The 19,809-nt window shown below is 40.4% G+C and overlaps 1 protein-coding gene across 1 annotated transcript in view; it reads right to left on the bottom strand.

Annotated features, from left to right (window-relative positions):
- Positions 1 to 5,378: 5,378 nt before the first annotated feature.
- grm1b (glutamate receptor, metabotropic 1b) overlaps positions 5,379 to 19,809 on the bottom strand; it is a 44,449-nt gene continuing 30,018 nt past the window's right edge. Inside the window, exons 9-11 of the mRNA XM_020937961.2 lie at positions 18,974 to 19,100; positions 10,845 to 11,772; positions 5,379 to 6,609 (exon numbers count right to left, since the gene is read on the bottom strand). Coding sequence (XP_020793620.2) covers positions 5,706 to 6,609; positions 10,845 to 11,772; positions 18,974 to 19,100 — 1,959 coding nt within the window. The 3' untranslated portion in view covers positions 5,379 to 5,705. The remainder of the gene's footprint in view (positions 6,610 to 10,844; positions 11,773 to 18,973; positions 19,101 to 19,809) is intronic.

Below are 19,809 nucleotides of genomic sequence, written 5' to 3'. Positions count from 1 at the left end.
GTTACAGAGATATTGCTTTGCCTGAAATGTTCCATAGTATGGCATTAAACTTATCTGCCTCCATGAACACAGGTGGTGATGCTGAAAAGGCCAAGTTACAGGTTGGATCTATGGAGAGGCAACCCCGACGCTTGTTATGATTTGGAAGGCATAGAATAAAACACGTGAGAGTAGGTCTGTAACCATAATCAATAAATCGATTAATCGTATGATAACTTTTAACGAGCTCAATAACTTTTCTGGCCACGATAAATTCTATTTGCATTGTAAATATCCTATAGTATAATTAGTCTTGGTTAAAATCTCTTGTGACATTTTTTTATTATTTTTTTAATATTGCACTATTTTCTGTTGTTAACCATTAACTTGCGCATTTATGTTTGGTGCTTTTATTTTGAAGGGTTTATTTTCGTTTATTTACTTTGATAATGAGAATGGAAAAATGTTATATGGAGCAAATGTGTACACGTATATTTTTTGGCATCTTCTATGTCTTTGTTTAGCTTCCCCTCTAAAGAGGCACAAAGGTCTGTTATCAATTTAAATATTTCTTTTGAATAACTTTGTGTCTCTAGTTATGAATGCAAATAATAATCAAACTTGCATTGAGTTTTGTGTATGTGTATTTTCACTCTGTATTTTGTATTCCTTTTAGCTCTTATGGCAGATTGGAGGATTTATTGCCATGAAATCTAAAAATCGCCAGTTCAAAGTGTCAGTCTTCTTTCGGAGGGATAAGCTACATGCATGTTTGTTTGTTTTCCTTGTCTCTCTCTCTCACTCTCTACCAAAGAGACTGATAAGGCTTCTATCACTCTCTGACTCCTCTCGTTTAATTATCGTAATGACACTTGAATGAATGTACCAGCGTAGACTAGACGGATTATTTGTTCATCAGCACAGCGGATGCGCGCGCAGCCTGAGTGCAGAAAGCGCTGCTGTCTGTGTGCTAAACATGAAGCCTCAACACAAGCGCCGCTGTTAGAACCAAAACAGTTCATCTCCGTGTGTCAAAACACATCACGATGCCAAATCAGCATTACGTCTCAACAGCCACATGTGTCAAATGCAGAGAGCGCAAACGACGAGAAGAAATGGCTCAAACCCCAGCAGCCGACATAAACCCAAACCCGAGTGACAAAACTAGCCCCCAGGAGAGCCCGAAATCCCAAAATCCCACAAGACACCAACACGATACCAGACAGGACAGAGGCTCCCTGATAGAGAAACTGGATCCTGGTTCATACGAACACTTCAAGACCAAAATGACGAGGCCACAGCAGCAGCCACGGAGAGAAGAGCTACAATATTCCAATGTAAGTCAATGACTAAAAGAACTTTTAAGGGCGATTTTGTTACAGAGATTGAATAATCCATTTTATTGATTGTTTTGGTTGTGGTTGGTTCAAAAATGGTTTATTCAAGTGCATTTTTGTGAACAAGTCCTCGCTGTAAACCAGACACATGAGGCTATTTTTATGTTAATAAGTCTATTTTATTTCGGCCTGTTGTTTTTCTTGTCTTGAAGTTCCTGTGTTAAATGTTCTTTAGAAAGTCAAATTTATTGATCTTTGAGAGGGCGTATTTACATTTTTATTCCATGGTCTTTATATTAGCTGAAATGGGTCTCAAAATGTCAATATTATCGTTTATCGCGATAAATTCTTGGTCAATTAATCGTCCAGCACAATCTGTTATCGTTACAAGCCTATGTGAGAGAGATATGCTTAATGCCATACTGTGGAACATTTCAGGCAAAGCAATAACATCTACACTCATAGATCAAGGTGGTGAAACCTGGTTGAAAAGTGACATACTGCAGCTTTAATTAACAGACACCGGTAGAAACACTTATGTTATCAGGTTCTTTTTTCAGACCAAGAATTAGTTTTTCTACTTTACAGTTTGGACTTCCTCAGAAACCGAGACGAGGGGCTTTTTTACTCTCACATACTTGGGTTTCTGTCTTGAGGAAGTGGGACTGCAGGTGGTTCTGTCTTCCTGCCTCCACCGAGAGAAAGACAGAACCAAAACCTGCTTAAATCATATCATTGTTGCACTATGACCTCTTGCATAAACTTGAGATTCTATATTTTGTTATTGATTTTTCAGTTTTATTTTGACTTGTATTTACCTTTTTGCTACTTACTTAAAATTGAATATTATCATTTATATTTTTTACTCTTTGTTATTAGATTATATTGTGAAGTGTGAGCTCCTGTGTCCAGATCATTTCCCTTGTGGATCAGTAAAGTTTGTCTAAGTCTAAATGAGCTAAACAACACGTCACAGTGACATGATGTGACTCTGAGGAAAACCAACAGTGATCAGTTCAAACTGTCAGGATGAAAACAAACTCTTAGTCTGAAAAAAGAACCTAATAACATAAATTATTGGAAGACCAACTGAACCTCATTGGACTGATAAGAGACATGAGTTAAAGCGATGTGTAAATCCTCCAATCTGGCATGAGATTATACAGCAGTAGCGCTGGATTATTTCACTTTACACAAGTCACCATTATTAAAATCTAGACTCAACTGTTCATAAATATATCTTAACACATTCACATTATCGTACACTGTTTGACTAAAGCTCTTATCACAATGAAGTTTAAGAAATACGTCACATTTGTATCAGCTCAGAGCACACACTGGCAGTAAGAGAGAACACAGTGAATACAGACAATAGAGGAACAAGGAACTGATGCAGGAATAAACGTTGGTTAATCTGGTCAGTCATTTTGTGAAGTCTTGAAAGACCACTGCTAAATAAAAAAATAATAATAATCATCATAATAAATAAATAAATAAAAGTATGGTATCAAAAACTAGTCTAAAAAGTGCAAAGTGAGTGACACTTGATAAATGTGTGGGGGAACCATGAGTTTTAGTTTGACAGAAGAAACAGGAGCAGGCAGAGGAACCCAGTCAAACACAGGGAGAACATGCAAACTCCACATCTTCTGGGAATGGAACCTGCAACCTCACAAATAAGAACATATTCCATGAAACTCTCCATTAAAAACCTTTGAAATGCTCATGGTCACATTTTTATACAGATCTTTTCCACCTTCAAGACACTTAGCACATTCACACACTCACACACCAGTGTACACACACACACCAGTGTACACACACACACACACACACACACAAGTGTACACACACACACCAGTGTACACACACACACCAGTGTACACACACACACACACACACACAGTGTACACATACACACCAGTGTACACACACACCAGTGTACACACACACAGTGTACACACACACACACACCAGTACACACACACACACACACACACACACACACACACACACACACACACAGTGTACACACACACACACCAGTGTACACACACACACACACCAGTGTACACACACACACCAGTGTACACACACACACACACCAGTGTACACACACACACACCAGTGTACACACACACACCAGTGTACACACACACACACCAGTGTACACACACACACACCAGTGTGTACACACACACACCAGTGTACACACACACCAGTGTACACACACACACCAGTGTACACACACACACCAGTGTACACACACACACACACACACACCAGTGTACACACACACACACCAGTGTACACACACACACACACACCAGTGTACACACACACACCAGTGTACACACACACACCAGTGTACACACACACACCAGTGTACACACACACACACCAGTGTACACACACACACCAGTGTACACACACACACCAGTGTACACACACACACCAGTGTACACACACACACCAGTGTACACACACACACACACACCAGTGTACACACACACACCAGTGTACACACACACACCAGTGTACACACACACACACACCAGTGTACACAGTGTACACACACCAGTGTACACACACACACCAGTGTACACACACACCAGTGTACACACACACACACACCAGTGTACACACACACACCAGTGTACACACACACACACCAGTGTACACACACACACACACACACACCAGTGTACACACACACCAGTGTACACACACACCAGTGTACACACACACACACCAGTGTACACACACCAGTGTACACACACACCAGTGTACACACACACACACACACACACACACACACACCAGTGTACACACACACACCAGTGTACACACACACACACCAGTGTACACACACACACCAGTGTACACACACACACCAGTGTACACACACACACCAGTGTACACACACACACACCAGTGTACACAGACACCAGTGTACACACACACACACCAGTGTACACACACACCAGTGTACACACACACCAATGCGCACACGCACTCCAGTGTACACACTGGTGTGTGTCTTGCCCAACAGCGTCCATGTGTGGGAGCTGGAACCACCTCTGACACTGTGGGTCAGTGGATCAGATCACTCAACCAATGATATTCATTATGTCAAGAGTGGGATTCACACCTGATGCTCTACCAGCTGAGCTACTGTCACTCAGTAGTGTGGAGTTTGCATGTTCTTCTGATGTTTGATGGGTTTCTTGGGTTCTCCAATTTCTCCCGTCAACTTAAACCTGCTAAAAAGGCAAATCTTCCAGCTAAGGTACTTCTGAAGATGAGTTTAATCCAGAGACTCTGAAGGATCACGGGTCAAATGTAGTTTTAACCAGTGTTGGGAATGATGGATTTTAAGTATAACAGTGCTACTAACAGTGGTACATTTTGGGTAATGGAGTAATCTAATGAATTACACTCCCCGTGGATACAAAGCTGTCATCGTTACAGGGAAAGTAAAGTGGCGTGTTACAGTTGTGTTGAATGAGGCGGCGGTGTCAGGCTTCATGCAGAGGACAGACTCACATTATCAGCAGGAGCGAGGAGAGCGAGGGACAGAGCAGGGACAACATGACTGGATGAGAAGTTGAGTGGGCGGAGTCTCTGCTCACGCTGCCTTGTAGTTTCTTTACCGCACACTTCAGGCTAATGAGATAAACTCAACAGAAAGTGACAATGGCAATGATGAGCAGTCAGGGACATTAAAGGCAAACTGGAAATCCCTACACTATTTAATCCTCATTGAAATAAAAGGCAAGAATGTGTATAAGTGTAACTGTGCCCTGGGGAAAAAAACCCAAAATAATCTGTCCTTGTCTGTCTCAAGTAACTCTACTCTAATGAAGCACTTCTCCCTGCTGTTCACCCTGAGCCCCGGTGCAGTGAGCGTGAGGTTCAGTCCAGATGGAGATGGAGCCACTGCATTAAAGGCAATAGAATATAACATGAAAAATAACTGGATAATTACTTTGCTGAGGAATTAATTACTTTTACAGCAGCGGAACTGAGTTACTAACTCTGTTACTTTATGGGGGAAGTAATTTGTAATGGTAACTAATTACTTTTTAAAAGTAAAATGCCCAACACTGGGTTGAACCCAGAGTCACTGAAGGTCAAATGCAGGTTTCACACAAATTCCCCTATTAGAACAAACAAGTGTAGATGGGTCCCACAGCTCCTGAGAGGTTTAACGCAGAGACTCTGATGGACGGGTCAAATGCAGAGGACACATTTCCTTATGAGAACAATAAAGTGAGCCTTAAACTTAACCTGGACACTGTCCTCTACTGTCTAAATCCACACATCACATTAGAACAACATATTAACATCCTGTTCTTATCAAATATAAATCCGTTCTGTCGTGGTCCTTCACAGCGTTGATGAGCTGTGCCTGTAGTCCTCAAACATCACCGTAGCGTACACCGCGTCTTCAGGCCCCACCAGAAGCGACTCCGACATCGGCGAATTCGTGAACGGATTCGTGTTCGACGCCCCCGCGAAATCTCGAAACGGCGAGGGAGGGGGCATCAGCGGCACCAGCGTCTCCTCTGCGGCGGGCACCTTGACTCCGGCGTATCCTTCTTCGTGATGAATCTGCGCGTTGTTATACAGAAACCCTTCGAGCAAACCGAAACACTCATTGTCCACGTCCTCTCCGTCCTCCAGGGAGTGCTGTTGCTCAAACGGGTGGAATTGTACCGGCAACATTGCGTCGGGTTGGAGGAAGTTGGCTTGGCGGTACACTGGCATACCTCCTCCGCTACTGCTACTGCTGCTCGCTTCGGGTAGTGTTATTAAATCTTTCACTTTTGGGCTGTTACTGCTTTTAAACGTCGACATTTCTGGTTGGTGGTTTTGGATAGCGCTTTGAGTATTGTTGTTTTGATGCATTGAAATAATCTGTATCTCTTCTTTAACTCTATTCACAGTTGTAGTAGTATTCACCGTAATATTCGTAGTAACATTTGCAGTAGTAGTAACGGTGCTTTGTTCACGTACTACCATCGGAGGTGGGGTTTCGGGGGGGTTGTATCTCAGCGGCTCGGTTTCGTCATCTTCTTCTTCGACGTTGTAAAGAGTTTTGGTGCTTAAGTCGGAGAATTCGAGCGCAGATCCCTGGAAGGCGCTGGCGTTGGCGGTGAGCGGTTTGATGACGGCGGTCTGGTTCGCGTCCTGTCTCTTCACGTGCACGGACAGTCTATGCCACATGTGCTCGCCTTTGGGTGGAGCCCGGGCACCTGGTTCAGACCATGATACAGACTTTCCATTAGAACTACAAACAGAATACAGAAAAAATACAAAATAAAAAGTTACTGTGAGGGACCCGGGATGTGGAGAGAAATTAAAGCACACAGCAAAAACTGGAGGGTTAAATATTTCAGGGTAAAATATTTCAGAGATGTTTTTAACACAGAACATGTTATTTTGACTATTTGAAAGTTAAATGTGGGTTGGAGTTTGGGTTATTTGCCAGAGTTGATGTGTGTGTAGTTAATCCAACTTCCCCTAGTGTTAGTTTAAAGGGCCCATCTCACACAAAATAACTCTTTTCACATTGTATCTTCTGCACATAAACAAGCACAGTTTGGGTTTTGGAACATCCATTACACAATAGTTCTGAAATCTTACTGATTTCTTGGAGACAGTCACAGACCAGGAACTATGAAAGACCGACTATTGCTCCTCCCCCCGCCCATCCTGAGAAAGCACAGGCTCCGCCCTCCAAACATGACATAGGTGACGAGTGAGCCGCCCTTCCTCCGCCCATCTCAGGGAGGGAGGGGGAGACAGACGTGCACCCTGATAGTGGTAGAAATAAACTTTTATTCATCATGGAGATACAGCGCGTTCAGCCGCATGTGTTGGACCCAAAATCGGACGAGGACTTTGAGGAGCACGAAGCTCATGCACCGCGTCCACATCAGCTGAACATTACTGATTGGTAAAGTTTTAATAAACACTAGTAGATCAACTTATTATATCATGGACACTGCAGTGTAGAACAATGAGCTTATGCTGAGGCGGGGTGGAGGCGGTGGAGGCGGTGGAGGCGGTGGAGCGGGGGAGGGGGGCGAGTGTGAAGTGCTTTCTGCTACGTCAAACGCGTCATAGGTGTAGCTGCCGCGTCATCGTTGTCGCAGCTTTAGTTCGTTGTCTCGTGGGAGGGTGACAGAAATACACTGCAATTTGTAAAAAAAAACCAAAACAAAACAACGCCAAATCAATCTAAAAAACACTTCAGCAACAAACACAAGGCCCACACATCACTCTTAGAAGGTAGAAAACTCTGAAAAGTTGATTTTGCATGAGATGGGCACTTTAACTTCCCTTTGTGTTCATTTGGCTCCTCCCACCACCACTTCAAACTCCCGCGAGAGTAGACCAGTTTGAACCAGTTTTGTTCAGAATTTCATCTTAAATTAACTCAAATAAAGTGTAAAAATAAAACACCTGTGTGTTATTTAGCTAAATCAGGATAACTCTACAAAGTGTTATCTGTTTACTCTCAAAACATTAATATAACTCTTGATTTCAGGTTAAACAGGAACTTTGGTGAAGTTTTACTTAATGAACATTTACAGAAATGTTAAATTAACAAATTAATAGATTGGACTCATATAAACCCTGAGAAAATTGATTCAAATTGATTCTGTGAGAGTCAACTTTAACACTCCACTTTTTGCTGTGTGTGTGTGTGTGTGCGTGCAAAACAACGCTGGTAACATTTATAATATTTACACTATTAAACAAAATAAAATTGGATTATGATTAGAGTGACTGGATTTTCAAATAAAACCTGAAACAGTCCCAGTTTGTGGTAGTTGATAATAATAAAATTCTGGAACGAATGAGTAATTAAGTTCTGCACTCGACCCATTCATGACTAACATGTGAGTCAGTCGAGTCATATTTTCTTTGTGTTTTGGTCGTTTTTAATCAGCTTTTCTTTATTTTACCTCAACAAATGACAATGTATGTCTCTACTATTGGCAGGGATCAAATTGGTCAAAAATAGGAACATTTGAGACATTTCTTGTATAAAACTGGGACAAATCCCTGGTTTTGGATAAATCTGCTGGGACAATGGACACCGGAAGTGTAGATTTGCCGAACTTCCAATTATTGGTTTTCTGTGGCAAAAAGTGTGTGTAAATGTGTGGCGTATTCTCCAACAGCTTCATAAATCTGCCCCATCACCAAATCTTCAACCAACAAGGTCCACAAAGGATAAACATGAAATTGATTTTTCATTTTAATTGTAGAATCAGTCTGAGTGAACAAGTTCCTTCTGTTTTATTCATGACCATAAGGTTTTGTTCAGTGTGTCACTAATGTGTGGTCATTGTTTCCTTTAAGTTTTCTTCTTTCTTCTCTTGATAGTGGATCTCTTGTGGATAAATTGTTCATGGAAGAATGTTTATCCTTCGCGGAGCTTGTTGGTTGAATATTTGGTGATGGGGCAGATTTATGAAACTGCTGGAGAATCCGACACACATTTACACAGACATTTTATCACAGAAAACCATTAACCATAACTTCCTCAAACCCTGCAATGGGGCACTTCCGGTTGTTGTGAAAAAGTCTATTACCAAGTGGTTTGTGATGAAGATGCCAAAGGTGGTTGTGACTATAGACAGTAATTTATGACCGTCTATTCACATTAACAGAATTTGCAGACTGAGAGATTTTCTATTTATTTATTTTTCTACTTTTTAAATATTATTATGTTAATTGTAGTATTTTATCTCATATGTTTAATAGTGAACAAAGATATTATATAATGTTACCAGCCGACATCGTGCTTTAAAAGTGCACTGCATAACTTTTCAGGTATAGAGTCCAACACCTGTTTGTCTCCATCAAAATATTATTACTTTGCCCAGAATTCTCCACAGTACGGCATTAAAACATGATGTCTCCATGGGGACAAGTGGTTGGGGCCAGTTATTATTGTTAATGAGCTCATGTACAGAGAAGATTCATGTTTTCAAAGTATTTTAGATTAATAGAAACACCTGTAATGGGGAAAAAAGCTACATATATGGTTAATACCTTATATTTGAGTATTACAGGCAAAGTGATAACATCTCCATGGAGACAAGCAGGTCCAAAAAGTTACACAGTGCGCCTTTAACATGCATTTTGAACATGCTTTAGTCTCTCATGCATGATCCCTGGGCACAGAGGGTTTAATTCAATCACGAGACAGGAGGTCAGAGCTGTGTGACCCACTTCTAACAGTGACTACAGCACAGACACAAAGGGACGAACAGGAGGAAGAAACAAGCGCCCCCCACAGCCCAGGGAGAGGTATTACACTCAGTGGAGCGCAGCAGTGGACAAGATCAGCTCAGTTTACTATGGATGTATCATGGTTTAAAGGTCTTATATCACGCAAAATTTACTCCTTACAATGCTGTTACCTCATCAAAAACACACTTCGTAGTTTATTTTTTTCATTCACACATGTTAGAGTAACTTTATCATTAGTCTGTGTACATCTCTAAAGTTCTAAAGATCTCAAAATGCTCTGTCCTTCCTTGTGGTGTCATTTATGAAAGTTTTCAAGTGAACAGCTCCTTTTTCTTTAGTTCACTAGAAATTCCAGGGCTGAAATAATCTGAATAGTTCTAGGGAAGGCGTATGGAGTTTAAGAACACAGTAGTACACAGGGTAGAACAAAAAGGTTTCTATCTGAGAGAAAAACTCAGCCTAAATCTGCAGGGTTTGTGTGAATGTGTGAAAACAACTCCAGGTCTGTTTGTGATGAAGAAAAACATTTTAACATAGATCATTTAACATTTAACATAGAGCATTATTGGCCCTTTAAATGTCTAAAAACATAACTTAAATCAGACATGTCCAAACTATGGCCCATGAACCAAATGTGGCCCTCTGACAAATTTTTCTTGGCCCTCAGACTTCCAGATGAATTGGCCCAAATTACCTTGAATCAATGAAAAAATTACTTTTTACTGCAAGTTTTTTTTTGAAAATGTACCTTGATAAAGCTAATATGTAATATTTAATGTGAGGTTTTAAGGATTTTTAGCATGAATAAAGACTGATGACTCATTCTAACATGTTAAACATGCACATATTTTAATAATTCAGTGTATTGAGCATCAGTCTACGGCCCTCGATCGGCCCTCTGCTTCGTCTCTGTTTAGATATGTGGCCCTTGATGAAAAAAGTTTGGACACACTTGACTTAAATGTTTCTCAGTATGGCATTAAACCTTTCTATCCTCATGCAGACCAAACCAGACCAAGTTACAGGTCAGATCTGTGGAGAGGTGACCCCAATCACAATCAGAATGTCTGTTTTTCAAGGTATTTCTGACACATAACACCACCTGTAATTGAATAAATGTAAAGTAGAGCTGTTTAATGTCACACTGTGGAACATTCCAGGCAGAGCAATGACATCTCCATGGAAACAAGCAGGTGACGGACCCTCCACCGGAAAAGTTACACAATGCACCTTTAATTTCACAGTATGACTCACCTTCCGTTGCTGGTGTTCTTTTTCCTCTTGAACATACTGAGGAGACTGTTGCTCCTGCAGGCGATTTTCCCGTCTCCAACGTGCATCCGGACCGCATCCGAAGTCGTGAACGCGCTCCGAACATTCCTCTCCGGTTTGGCGATTATAATGTACATTTTTGGCGTAAACATACAACCCAACGCCACGGTAACACTTAAACTGACCGAAAACGACGTGGTTATGATCTTATAGTTACTGCCGAAATAGATAGGCACAAAAGCGAGCCAGATGATGCAGGTTGTGTACATTGTGAACGCGATGTACTTTGCTTCGTTGAAATTAGCAGGTACATTACGAGTTTTGAAAGCGTAGTAGGTACAGCTCAAAATCAGCAAACCGTTGTAGCCGAGAGGTGCTACAACAACTAAGTTACTTGTATTGCAAATTAGGAAAACTTCTCGGATACTTGGGTAGGATTTGACGGGTTCTGGAGGTTCCATAACTATCAGCGTGATCTCTAAGCTCAACTGCAGGCTTATGAGGATTGACGCGATCACAACTTGGGCCCACGCGCTCATAAATCTCGGTTTCCTGGTGCAGATTTTCTTCTTGCTTCCGGCCAGAATCCTCGCAATCCGGTTGGTTTTCGTCACCAAAGCGGAGTAGCACATAGAAGCGGACAGTCCAACTAAAATGCGCTGAAGATAGCAGGAGACAATAGTTGGGCGTGCGATGAGCGTGAAGGGGCAGAGGTAACCCAGAAAGATGCCGGCCAGAATGATGTAGCAGAGTTCACGGCTGGAGGATTTGACGACCGGCGTGTCCCGGTAAACGACAAAAACCAGAGCGACGAAAGAGGTGACTAAAATGCCCAGACAGCTGAAGACCACCTGGATGATGGACTCAGGGTTGCCCCACTCCAGGTAACGCAGAGGGATGGGCTCACAGCCTAAAAAAGAGAAGAAGAAGAAGAAGAAAAGTGGAGGAGAAATCAGTTATATGCAAAATAGAGGTGAAAAAAATTATTGTAATGGAATCAAAATCACAATTTGAATGGTCAAGATCAAGGACAGTAATGCCCCAAAAAATGCTTAAGAAAACAGATAAAAAAACAATCTAAGAATAAAACACGAGCACACGCAATAAAACAAGGCTAAGAACACAGAGAAATCTATAGAAAATCAACTCAAAAACTCAAAAAAGTGCATTTTCAGCAGCGATTTAAAACTCTAAAAAAGAATTGGACACAATTAATGCTGTCAAGTGATTAAAAATGGAGAGATTAATGAATTATGATCTGTAATTAATCTAAATAATCTCTTTTTAATCTCATCTATAAATTGCTGAGAAAAACTCAACTTGAGGTATTTTCATTTAAATTCAGTATTACATTATTGTGGCCGATCAACAGACTGATATAGAACAGAAAAAGTGACTTTATAAAGTCAGTTATTGTTTAACAAACTTTAACAGATGCAGTCATTTACATTCCGCTGTGTTCTTTTGTCAAACTTTAACTGTGTGTGTGCACAAACTACAGTCCCACAAACTAAATATAAGTGTAAAATAAAATATACAAATGATTGTTTGCCTATCATGCCTATCATTTGTACTGGATATTTTATTTTGGCATTAATGAAAACATTTTAAGCAGCCTAAACATGCAGATGTGGTTTAATCTTGCACACATTTTAGACAATTCCTTTCCGCTTCTCTGTGTTTGACAGAACTTAAGAAAGTGAACGCCCCATTAGGGATGGGCATTCCATGAAATTTTATTAATCAATCGTCGGGAGAATTAATGATAGATTTTCGATTAATCATTAACGTTTTTATGTTAGAATTATCATAATTATTATTACTGTTACTAATCTGCATAAATAAACTCAACTTTACAACATATAGCTTAAACCATAACCACTCTAGAGTCACATCAGCCTGTTTGACATTATGCAGATTTGCTCAAGTCTCACAGAAGCCAAACTTAAAACTGCATGGCTAATTTGCATAATCTAAGCAAAAGAAAAAAAAAAAAAACACTCTTGTGCATTGATGTGGTTCAGCTCCTATGTGACTAAAGGACACCACTCAGTGGAATATGAGTGTTCTTTCTGTGACAGAGGGATGTTGATGGTGATGGTGAGTCTGTTCCGTGTGTCGTGTGATGTTTTCAGAGATCAGACATGTGCAGGTTTATCACAGATGCGGTGATAACGGGAATGAAAATTACAATTCTTTGCGGGAGTGAGCGGAGCAGGACTGTACAGTGCGGGAGCCAACAACTCATAAAAACAGATTTTATAATAAGGCAACTCGCATACAGAAACAGTAAAGTTAGAAATTTAAAATAAGATTAACGCGATTCAAAAACATAACGCGCTAAATATGACTGTAATTAATGAATCGCAATTAACACGATAATTTGACACCCCTAGACACAATTTGCAAATTTGCAAAGTCTGTAATTTTTTTGAAGTACCATCATTTCCTTGCTCTTGCGTCCTTTGTGTTTTGTGTCAGCCAAATATGTTTTGATATGGATGGTCCATGCGTGACTAATAAAGTATTGGTGAAGTGTGTATTCGGGATCCAAAACAAATGATCTCCTCCACAAACAACAAAATATCCCATCTTATTCTAGTGTGCAGTTCTGTGTGCCAACATTTTAATGGTCCTATCTTATGCACAGTTGAATTTTGTGAGCTTTGTTGAGCCATGTTGTTATCTCTTCAAAAACAGACCTGGAGATGTGTTTTGTTTCATTTACACAATGATTAAGTACGGTATTTTTCGGACTGTAAGTGTCACTTTTTTTCATGGTTTGGGTGTTTCCTGTGACTTATATATTAAAATGTTGAGAGTGAAGTGGTGAGAGGTTCTAGTCTTGTGTGTGAGTATCTGCTGCTCCTGTTCCTCCTGCACCACTGTCACTTCACTCTACTGCACATGTCTCCTGCAAAAAGAGCCTCTGTTCTGTCTGTATCATGTCAGTCGATTGCACCATTACTTCTGCACCACTGAACACTTAATATTTAAACAAACTTAAAAAGACGACTGACAAGACTGAACACAAATGCCTCCAAAAAACAAAATCAGATTTTGCAGATTACAAACTGCAAGTCGTGAAATTTGCAGCTGAAAACACAAATCGAGCAGCAGAAAGAAAGTTTGGAGTGAGAGAGAAACGTGTGACACCAGGAGGATGCACCATGAAACTTTCCTGAAGTCACTGGATGATGGACAAAGCCTGGACTTCAGTGACACTGAAATCATCCTGTCGAGATTCAGAAAGACCCGAATAATTCTAACTGGAACTGATGCTGAGTCTGACGACAGCGACACAGAAGAGGAAGCGGCGCTCTGTTTACCTCCAGAGGTCGTGGAGTTGTTCAGAAGTGACATCGAGGATGAAGAATTCAATAGATTTAGTGATTTGGAGTGAGATGGAGAGTTTGGTAAACTTGATCTGTTCTGTTGTTTATGTTATAAACGGCACGGTGGCCGAGTGGCTAGCACTCATGCCAAAACATTATACAGGTCTCCATGAACAGTTGATAGTCAAGATCAGTTAAATACAATCAATTCAGTCATTGTGTCCTCAGGCAAGACACTTCAACCTCATTGCCTAGTATGAAAGTGGTGTGTGTGTGTGTGTGTGTGTGTGTGTGTGTGTGTGTGTATGTGTGTATGTGTGTATGTGTGTGTGCGTGTGTGAGTGTGAGTGATGGTGGTGGTCGGAGGGACCGATGGCGCCGAGTGTCATGGCATCTGTGCTTCTGTCAGTCTGCCCCAGGGCAGCTGTGGGTACAACAGCAGTTTACCATCACCAGGTATAGAGTGAATGAATAATGCTGTATGAATGAATGCTGAATGAATAATGCTGAATAATGCTCTGTCTTTGGGGACAGAAAATGTCTGTGAAAGCGCTATATAAATAAAGACTTACTTACTTACTTATAGTTTATCTGAAGAACTGTTCATATGTGACGTTAACAGTCTGTTGTTCTCTCTTCTATTGTTGTTACTAGAACTTGACTTTACACAGGAAATGTCGGTTCCTGTTTTCTGATGTTATAAAATAAGCTTCCCCAAAAAGTGCAACTTATATATGTTTTATTCATCTTCATTACACATTTTTTGGCTGGTGCAACCGGAAAATACAGTAACCCTTTATTATTAGCCTGTCTACATCCCTAAAACTCAGAATGCTCTGCTCCACCTTGTGATGTCATGTTGTGGTAGTTTTCAAAGTGAACAGCTCCTTTTCCCTTTAGTTCAGTAGAGACTGGCAACTCCAGGGATGAAACTATCCAAATGATTCTAGTGAAGATGTGTGGAGTTCCTATATGACCACATGACATCACAAGGTGGAACAGAGTGCTTTCAATTTGAGAGAAGAACAAAATGTGCAGGGTTTGTGTGTTAAACATGTGAGTGAAACAAAACACAACTGCAGGTCTGTGTGTGATGAGGAAATGACATTAGAACAGAGATCTGAAAATAGCCTCATATGACCTTTTACTCTGTCATTTCTTGTCATGTTTGTGTTTTGACTCCAAATCTGATAATTCACACAAAACAAATCTACCAATGTGTATGAACGTCAACTGAACTTAATCCAGTGTTTGTCAATCAGAGGCACGGGGACTCGTTAGAGTGTACATGAAGAGGTAAGGACGGGACAATAAACAATAATATCATTTACTGTCTTAAAAAGGACAGACAGTCATCATCCTGGGACAGTTTACACAATCGTGAGAATCTCAAATCATAAATCACCAGAATGGGCAGAAAAAAGACACTTCTAGATCACTGTTATTTTCACTTATATCTAGTGTTGCCATAGTTACTTTGAAATAGTAATCTGACTACTCTTTAATAAATAACTTAGTTAAGTTACTGACTACTTGCTTTTAAAAGTAACTAAGTTAGATTACAAGTTACTTTATGTTACTGTTTTCTTGCTGCTCTGTTATCGTGGTTGTGCCGTGCTGTGTCTCTAGATGTTTCTTTAGGTTTGATGTTGTTTTCTTGAAGTCACTTTGTCTCCAGCACAGAGTGAACAACCAGCCTTTATGTTGCCATCCTTAGCTGAAATAAAATTAAAATAATGTTTGTATTTCCAGCTGCAAAAGTCGTACCTCTCTCCCTCCAGTGTTCACATCTGACTGGCGGCGGAGTGGAGATGATGTAACATCATAGGAAATGTTTCACCAGAGACAATTTATACGATCTTTGGGGTCACTTAACCCACGTCGCCAAAAAATAAAAATAAATAAATAACCTACGTCGCCCTGAAACCCCAAAATAGTAACGCACAGTGTATTAGATAAACAGTGTAGGGAAGGTGACTTTTAAAATGTATTCCCCTACAGATTACAGATTACATACCCCAAAATGTAGTTTGTAATGGAATCCATTAAGTTACTTAAAGTGAGTAATGTAATCTGAACACTTTGGATTAGTTGATATTGTCATGCTTTTTAAAACTACAAGTGTAGCGACCACATCCTGAAAATTAATGTTTGTTCTCTTCAAACTGGTTCTTGACCCCAAGTCTCCATGAACAGACTTTTGTTTACTGTAGAGAAGCAAAGACGAGGAAATCTTAACATAAGATGTTTTGTCTTTTAAAAGAAAATACAAAGCCCAGTCTTTCCTTAACCGTATTAAAAATATTATTGATAGAGAAATGATTTCTATATGAAATCACTGCTGCTTTAAATTATGTGCACCTACTGTTAGTGTCATATTGTTTATTAAAAAAAAAAAAAAAAAAACTTTCAGTACAAACATAAAGGTGCCAGTCCAGTAAAAATCTGTGATATTTGATGTTTTTTACACAAAATTATGCAGAATCAGATTATTAACAACGACGATTATTAACGACCTCGTCCAATGAGTGACTGACACCACCAAAATTAACAAGACGTTTACATCGCGCTTATTGTTGTGGAAAATACCGACATGTAATCCAGTTCACTGAAACAGTAACTGTAACTGAATATAGTTACTCATAATTTGTACTCTGATTACGTAACACTGGTACATGTAATCTGTTACTCCCCAACACTGTAGATAAGTAACTTAAATCTGATTACTGGTTTAGAAATAGGACTGCGTTAGACACTTGTTACTGAAAAAAGTAGTCGGACTACAGTAACGTGGTACTAAGTAGTGCGTTAGTGGCAACACTGGTTATAACAAAGTACAACATTTAAACAGTTGTATAAATATGGAACCTATTCATAATATTCATCATTATTCATATCCATAACATGTTTAAACCGTCATTAAGTTTTATTAGCATTATTATCATGATATCATTGTTAATCACAATTCTTTTGGCCATGATAATCGTCTGTATTGTCCCATGCCCATGCAGAAGCTGGAGTAATTACTGTAAATGAACAGGTGGAAGGTGGAAGTGGTTTTAGATCTTCACTGAGAGACAAAATCATCAAATAAATGTGAGCCTCTAAGTGTAAAGTAGGTTTTCAGCACAACTATAAATATCCCCTTTTCTGAGTCGTGGCCGTAGTCAGAGGAGGGGCCACTGCAGAGGGACAGACGCGCCGCTAATGGGGCTTAAACGACACAGTACGGAAAAAACAATCAATTACAATTATCAATACTTATTATGAAATGTTCTAAGGACAAAAACATCAAAAACATTTATACTCAGTTCAACTAGTGTGGGATTCAGATTCAGTTTGTGGAGCAAGAATACAGCGAAATCCTCCTGCTCGATGGTTTTTAAATGACCTTCATCTGTCAGAACTACTTTAAAGATGCATCATGGAACTTTTCTGGAGAAAGGTGAGCCGTGAAGATGTTTTTTTTGTTTTTTCTGTCGCTATTTTCTACGGAGAAAGATGAGTTTAATGCCATACTAAAGAACACTTCGCCCAAAAAGTAATGTAGGATGTAGAAGCAAGTGATGTATCCTTCATCTGAAAAGTTACATGATGTACCTTTTTTTTTTTTTTTTCTTGTTCTTATGTGGTGGTGGCGTGACTTTCCCACAAGTGCGTGTCTTTGAAATCGCAGCAGAGCGTTTGTAAAATGGGCCAAAGATTTGAAGATGATGAATGGAGCTGAGGAGCCACAGGAGCGAGGGAGACGGAGAGTAAAAGAGAGAGAGAGAGAGGGAAGGAAAGAGAGGAAATAGGGCGAGAGGAGAGGGAGTGTGGAACAGGTGAAAGAGACAGAGAGAGAGAGAGAGAGAGGATCTGAACCACAGGAGCGAGGGAGACGGAGGGTAAAAGAAGAAAGGGGAAAGGAAAGAGAGGAAATAGGATGAGAGGCGAGAGAGAGAGAGAAAGAGAGAGAAGGTTCTGAGTCACCGAAGAGAGGGAGATGAAGGGTGACTGAGAGAGAGGGAAGGAAAGAGAGGAAATAGGAAGAGAGGACAGGAAAGGTGAGAGAGAGAGAGAGAGAGAGAGGGCAAAAAAGAGGGAGAGAAGAGAAACTGGAAGAAGGAGAGAGAGGAAATAGGGCGAAAGGAGAGAGAGTGTGGAACAGGTGAAAGAGAGAGAAAGAATGTGAGCCACGAGGGAGAGGAAGGGCAAAGAAGAGGGAGAGAGGTGTGGTGTTGTGGTGGTGTGGTGAGAGAAGAGGGGGAGAGAGTGAAAGAAAAAGAAGGAGAAAGGAAAGAGGAAGAGAGGACAGAAGAGGTGAACGTGAGAGACAGGAACGAGGGTGAGAGAGAAAGAGAGTAAAAAAGAGGGAAAGGCATGGAGTGAGACAAGCGAGTGGAAGGAAAGAGAGGAAATAGGAAGAGAGTCCAGAAGAGGTGAGAGACAGAAGTGCGGGTGAGAGAGAGAGAGAGAAGAGGAAGGGAGAGAGGGGAAATAGGGCGAGAGGAGAGAAAGTATGGAACAGGTGAGAAAGAGAGAGAGAGAATGTGAGTCACAGGAGTGAGGGAGAGGAAGGTGGAGGTAATTCACCAATCAGGGACCAGGGTTCTCACAGCAGGATTCCAGGTGAACAATAAGAAATTGAAACACACAAAACAAGTCACAGAACTGGAGGTCTGGGAGGGTAACACAAGTAGAAGAGCACATAGACTAGTAGAGGATGACAGAGGACACTGTGCACACAGTCTGTACTGAATAAAGACAGAAGAAAGACAGGATAAAGACAGTTACCTTCCAGTAGTTCGTTGGGCCACCAGCCGAGCTCACAGGCTTTACACGTGAACTCATCCTGCACAAACTCATTGTCTTTACAGGGAGTACAGATCCAGCAGCAGCTCACCTCCCCTTTTCTGATCACCTGAAACAGAACAGTTTCATATAAAACACATATCATGCTAAATGTAATATAATATAATATAATCACGTAAAATTCATTTATTATTTTAATTGATATATCATATAAAACACAATTGTATTCCATATATATAGTCGGGGGTCCCTGCTCCATCATCTTGGGGGTCCCTGGCCTGAAAAACGTTGAAGACCTCTATACTAAAGGAAACCCGTGTTTTATTATTGAAGAGTCAGAAAGGGGCTTTGCTCTTCTCTTCTGCTGCTCTTGTATTATTGATCCTTTTCGAGCACAGATTCCATGTGTGTCACATGTTTATTTCATGTTTAAAGTGTGGGAACAATATGCTGCTGTGTGAGGGAGCTGCCCTCATGTTTAGTTCCACAGACCACAGGGGGACTGGTCCAGCGCTCACATCTTTAGATTCAGGTGTAGACTGTGTGCATTATTCTGACATCTTAAAACCTTCTGGACAAACTACATAACTACTTTTTAATGAAGAGTATGAACATGTGTTTATGTAGATCACTTTCTCTTTTACATTTGAACACAAGGCTAAGTCACATCAGAAAATACAGTTTTATCTTTCTGTTTATGTCACATGTTTGATTTCCTGAAGTTAATCACACACTGGAGGAACAGATGGATCAGACCAGGACTGTACAAAGTTGTTTTTGTTTTTTTCCACAAATACTGAAACATAAAGCATGTGGAG

Source organism: Boleophthalmus pectinirostris, unplaced genomic scaffold (assembly GCF_026225935.1).
Source record: "Boleophthalmus pectinirostris isolate CB_2022bp ecotype Guang Dong unplaced genomic scaffold, ASM2622593v1 HiC_scaffold_10, whole genome shotgun sequence".
Classification (NCBI taxonomy): Eukaryota; Metazoa; Chordata; class Actinopteri; order Gobiiformes; family Gobiidae; genus Boleophthalmus; species Boleophthalmus pectinirostris.
Note: the sequence above shows the minus strand (reverse complement) of the source record. Positions and strands in the feature narration are given on the sequence as shown.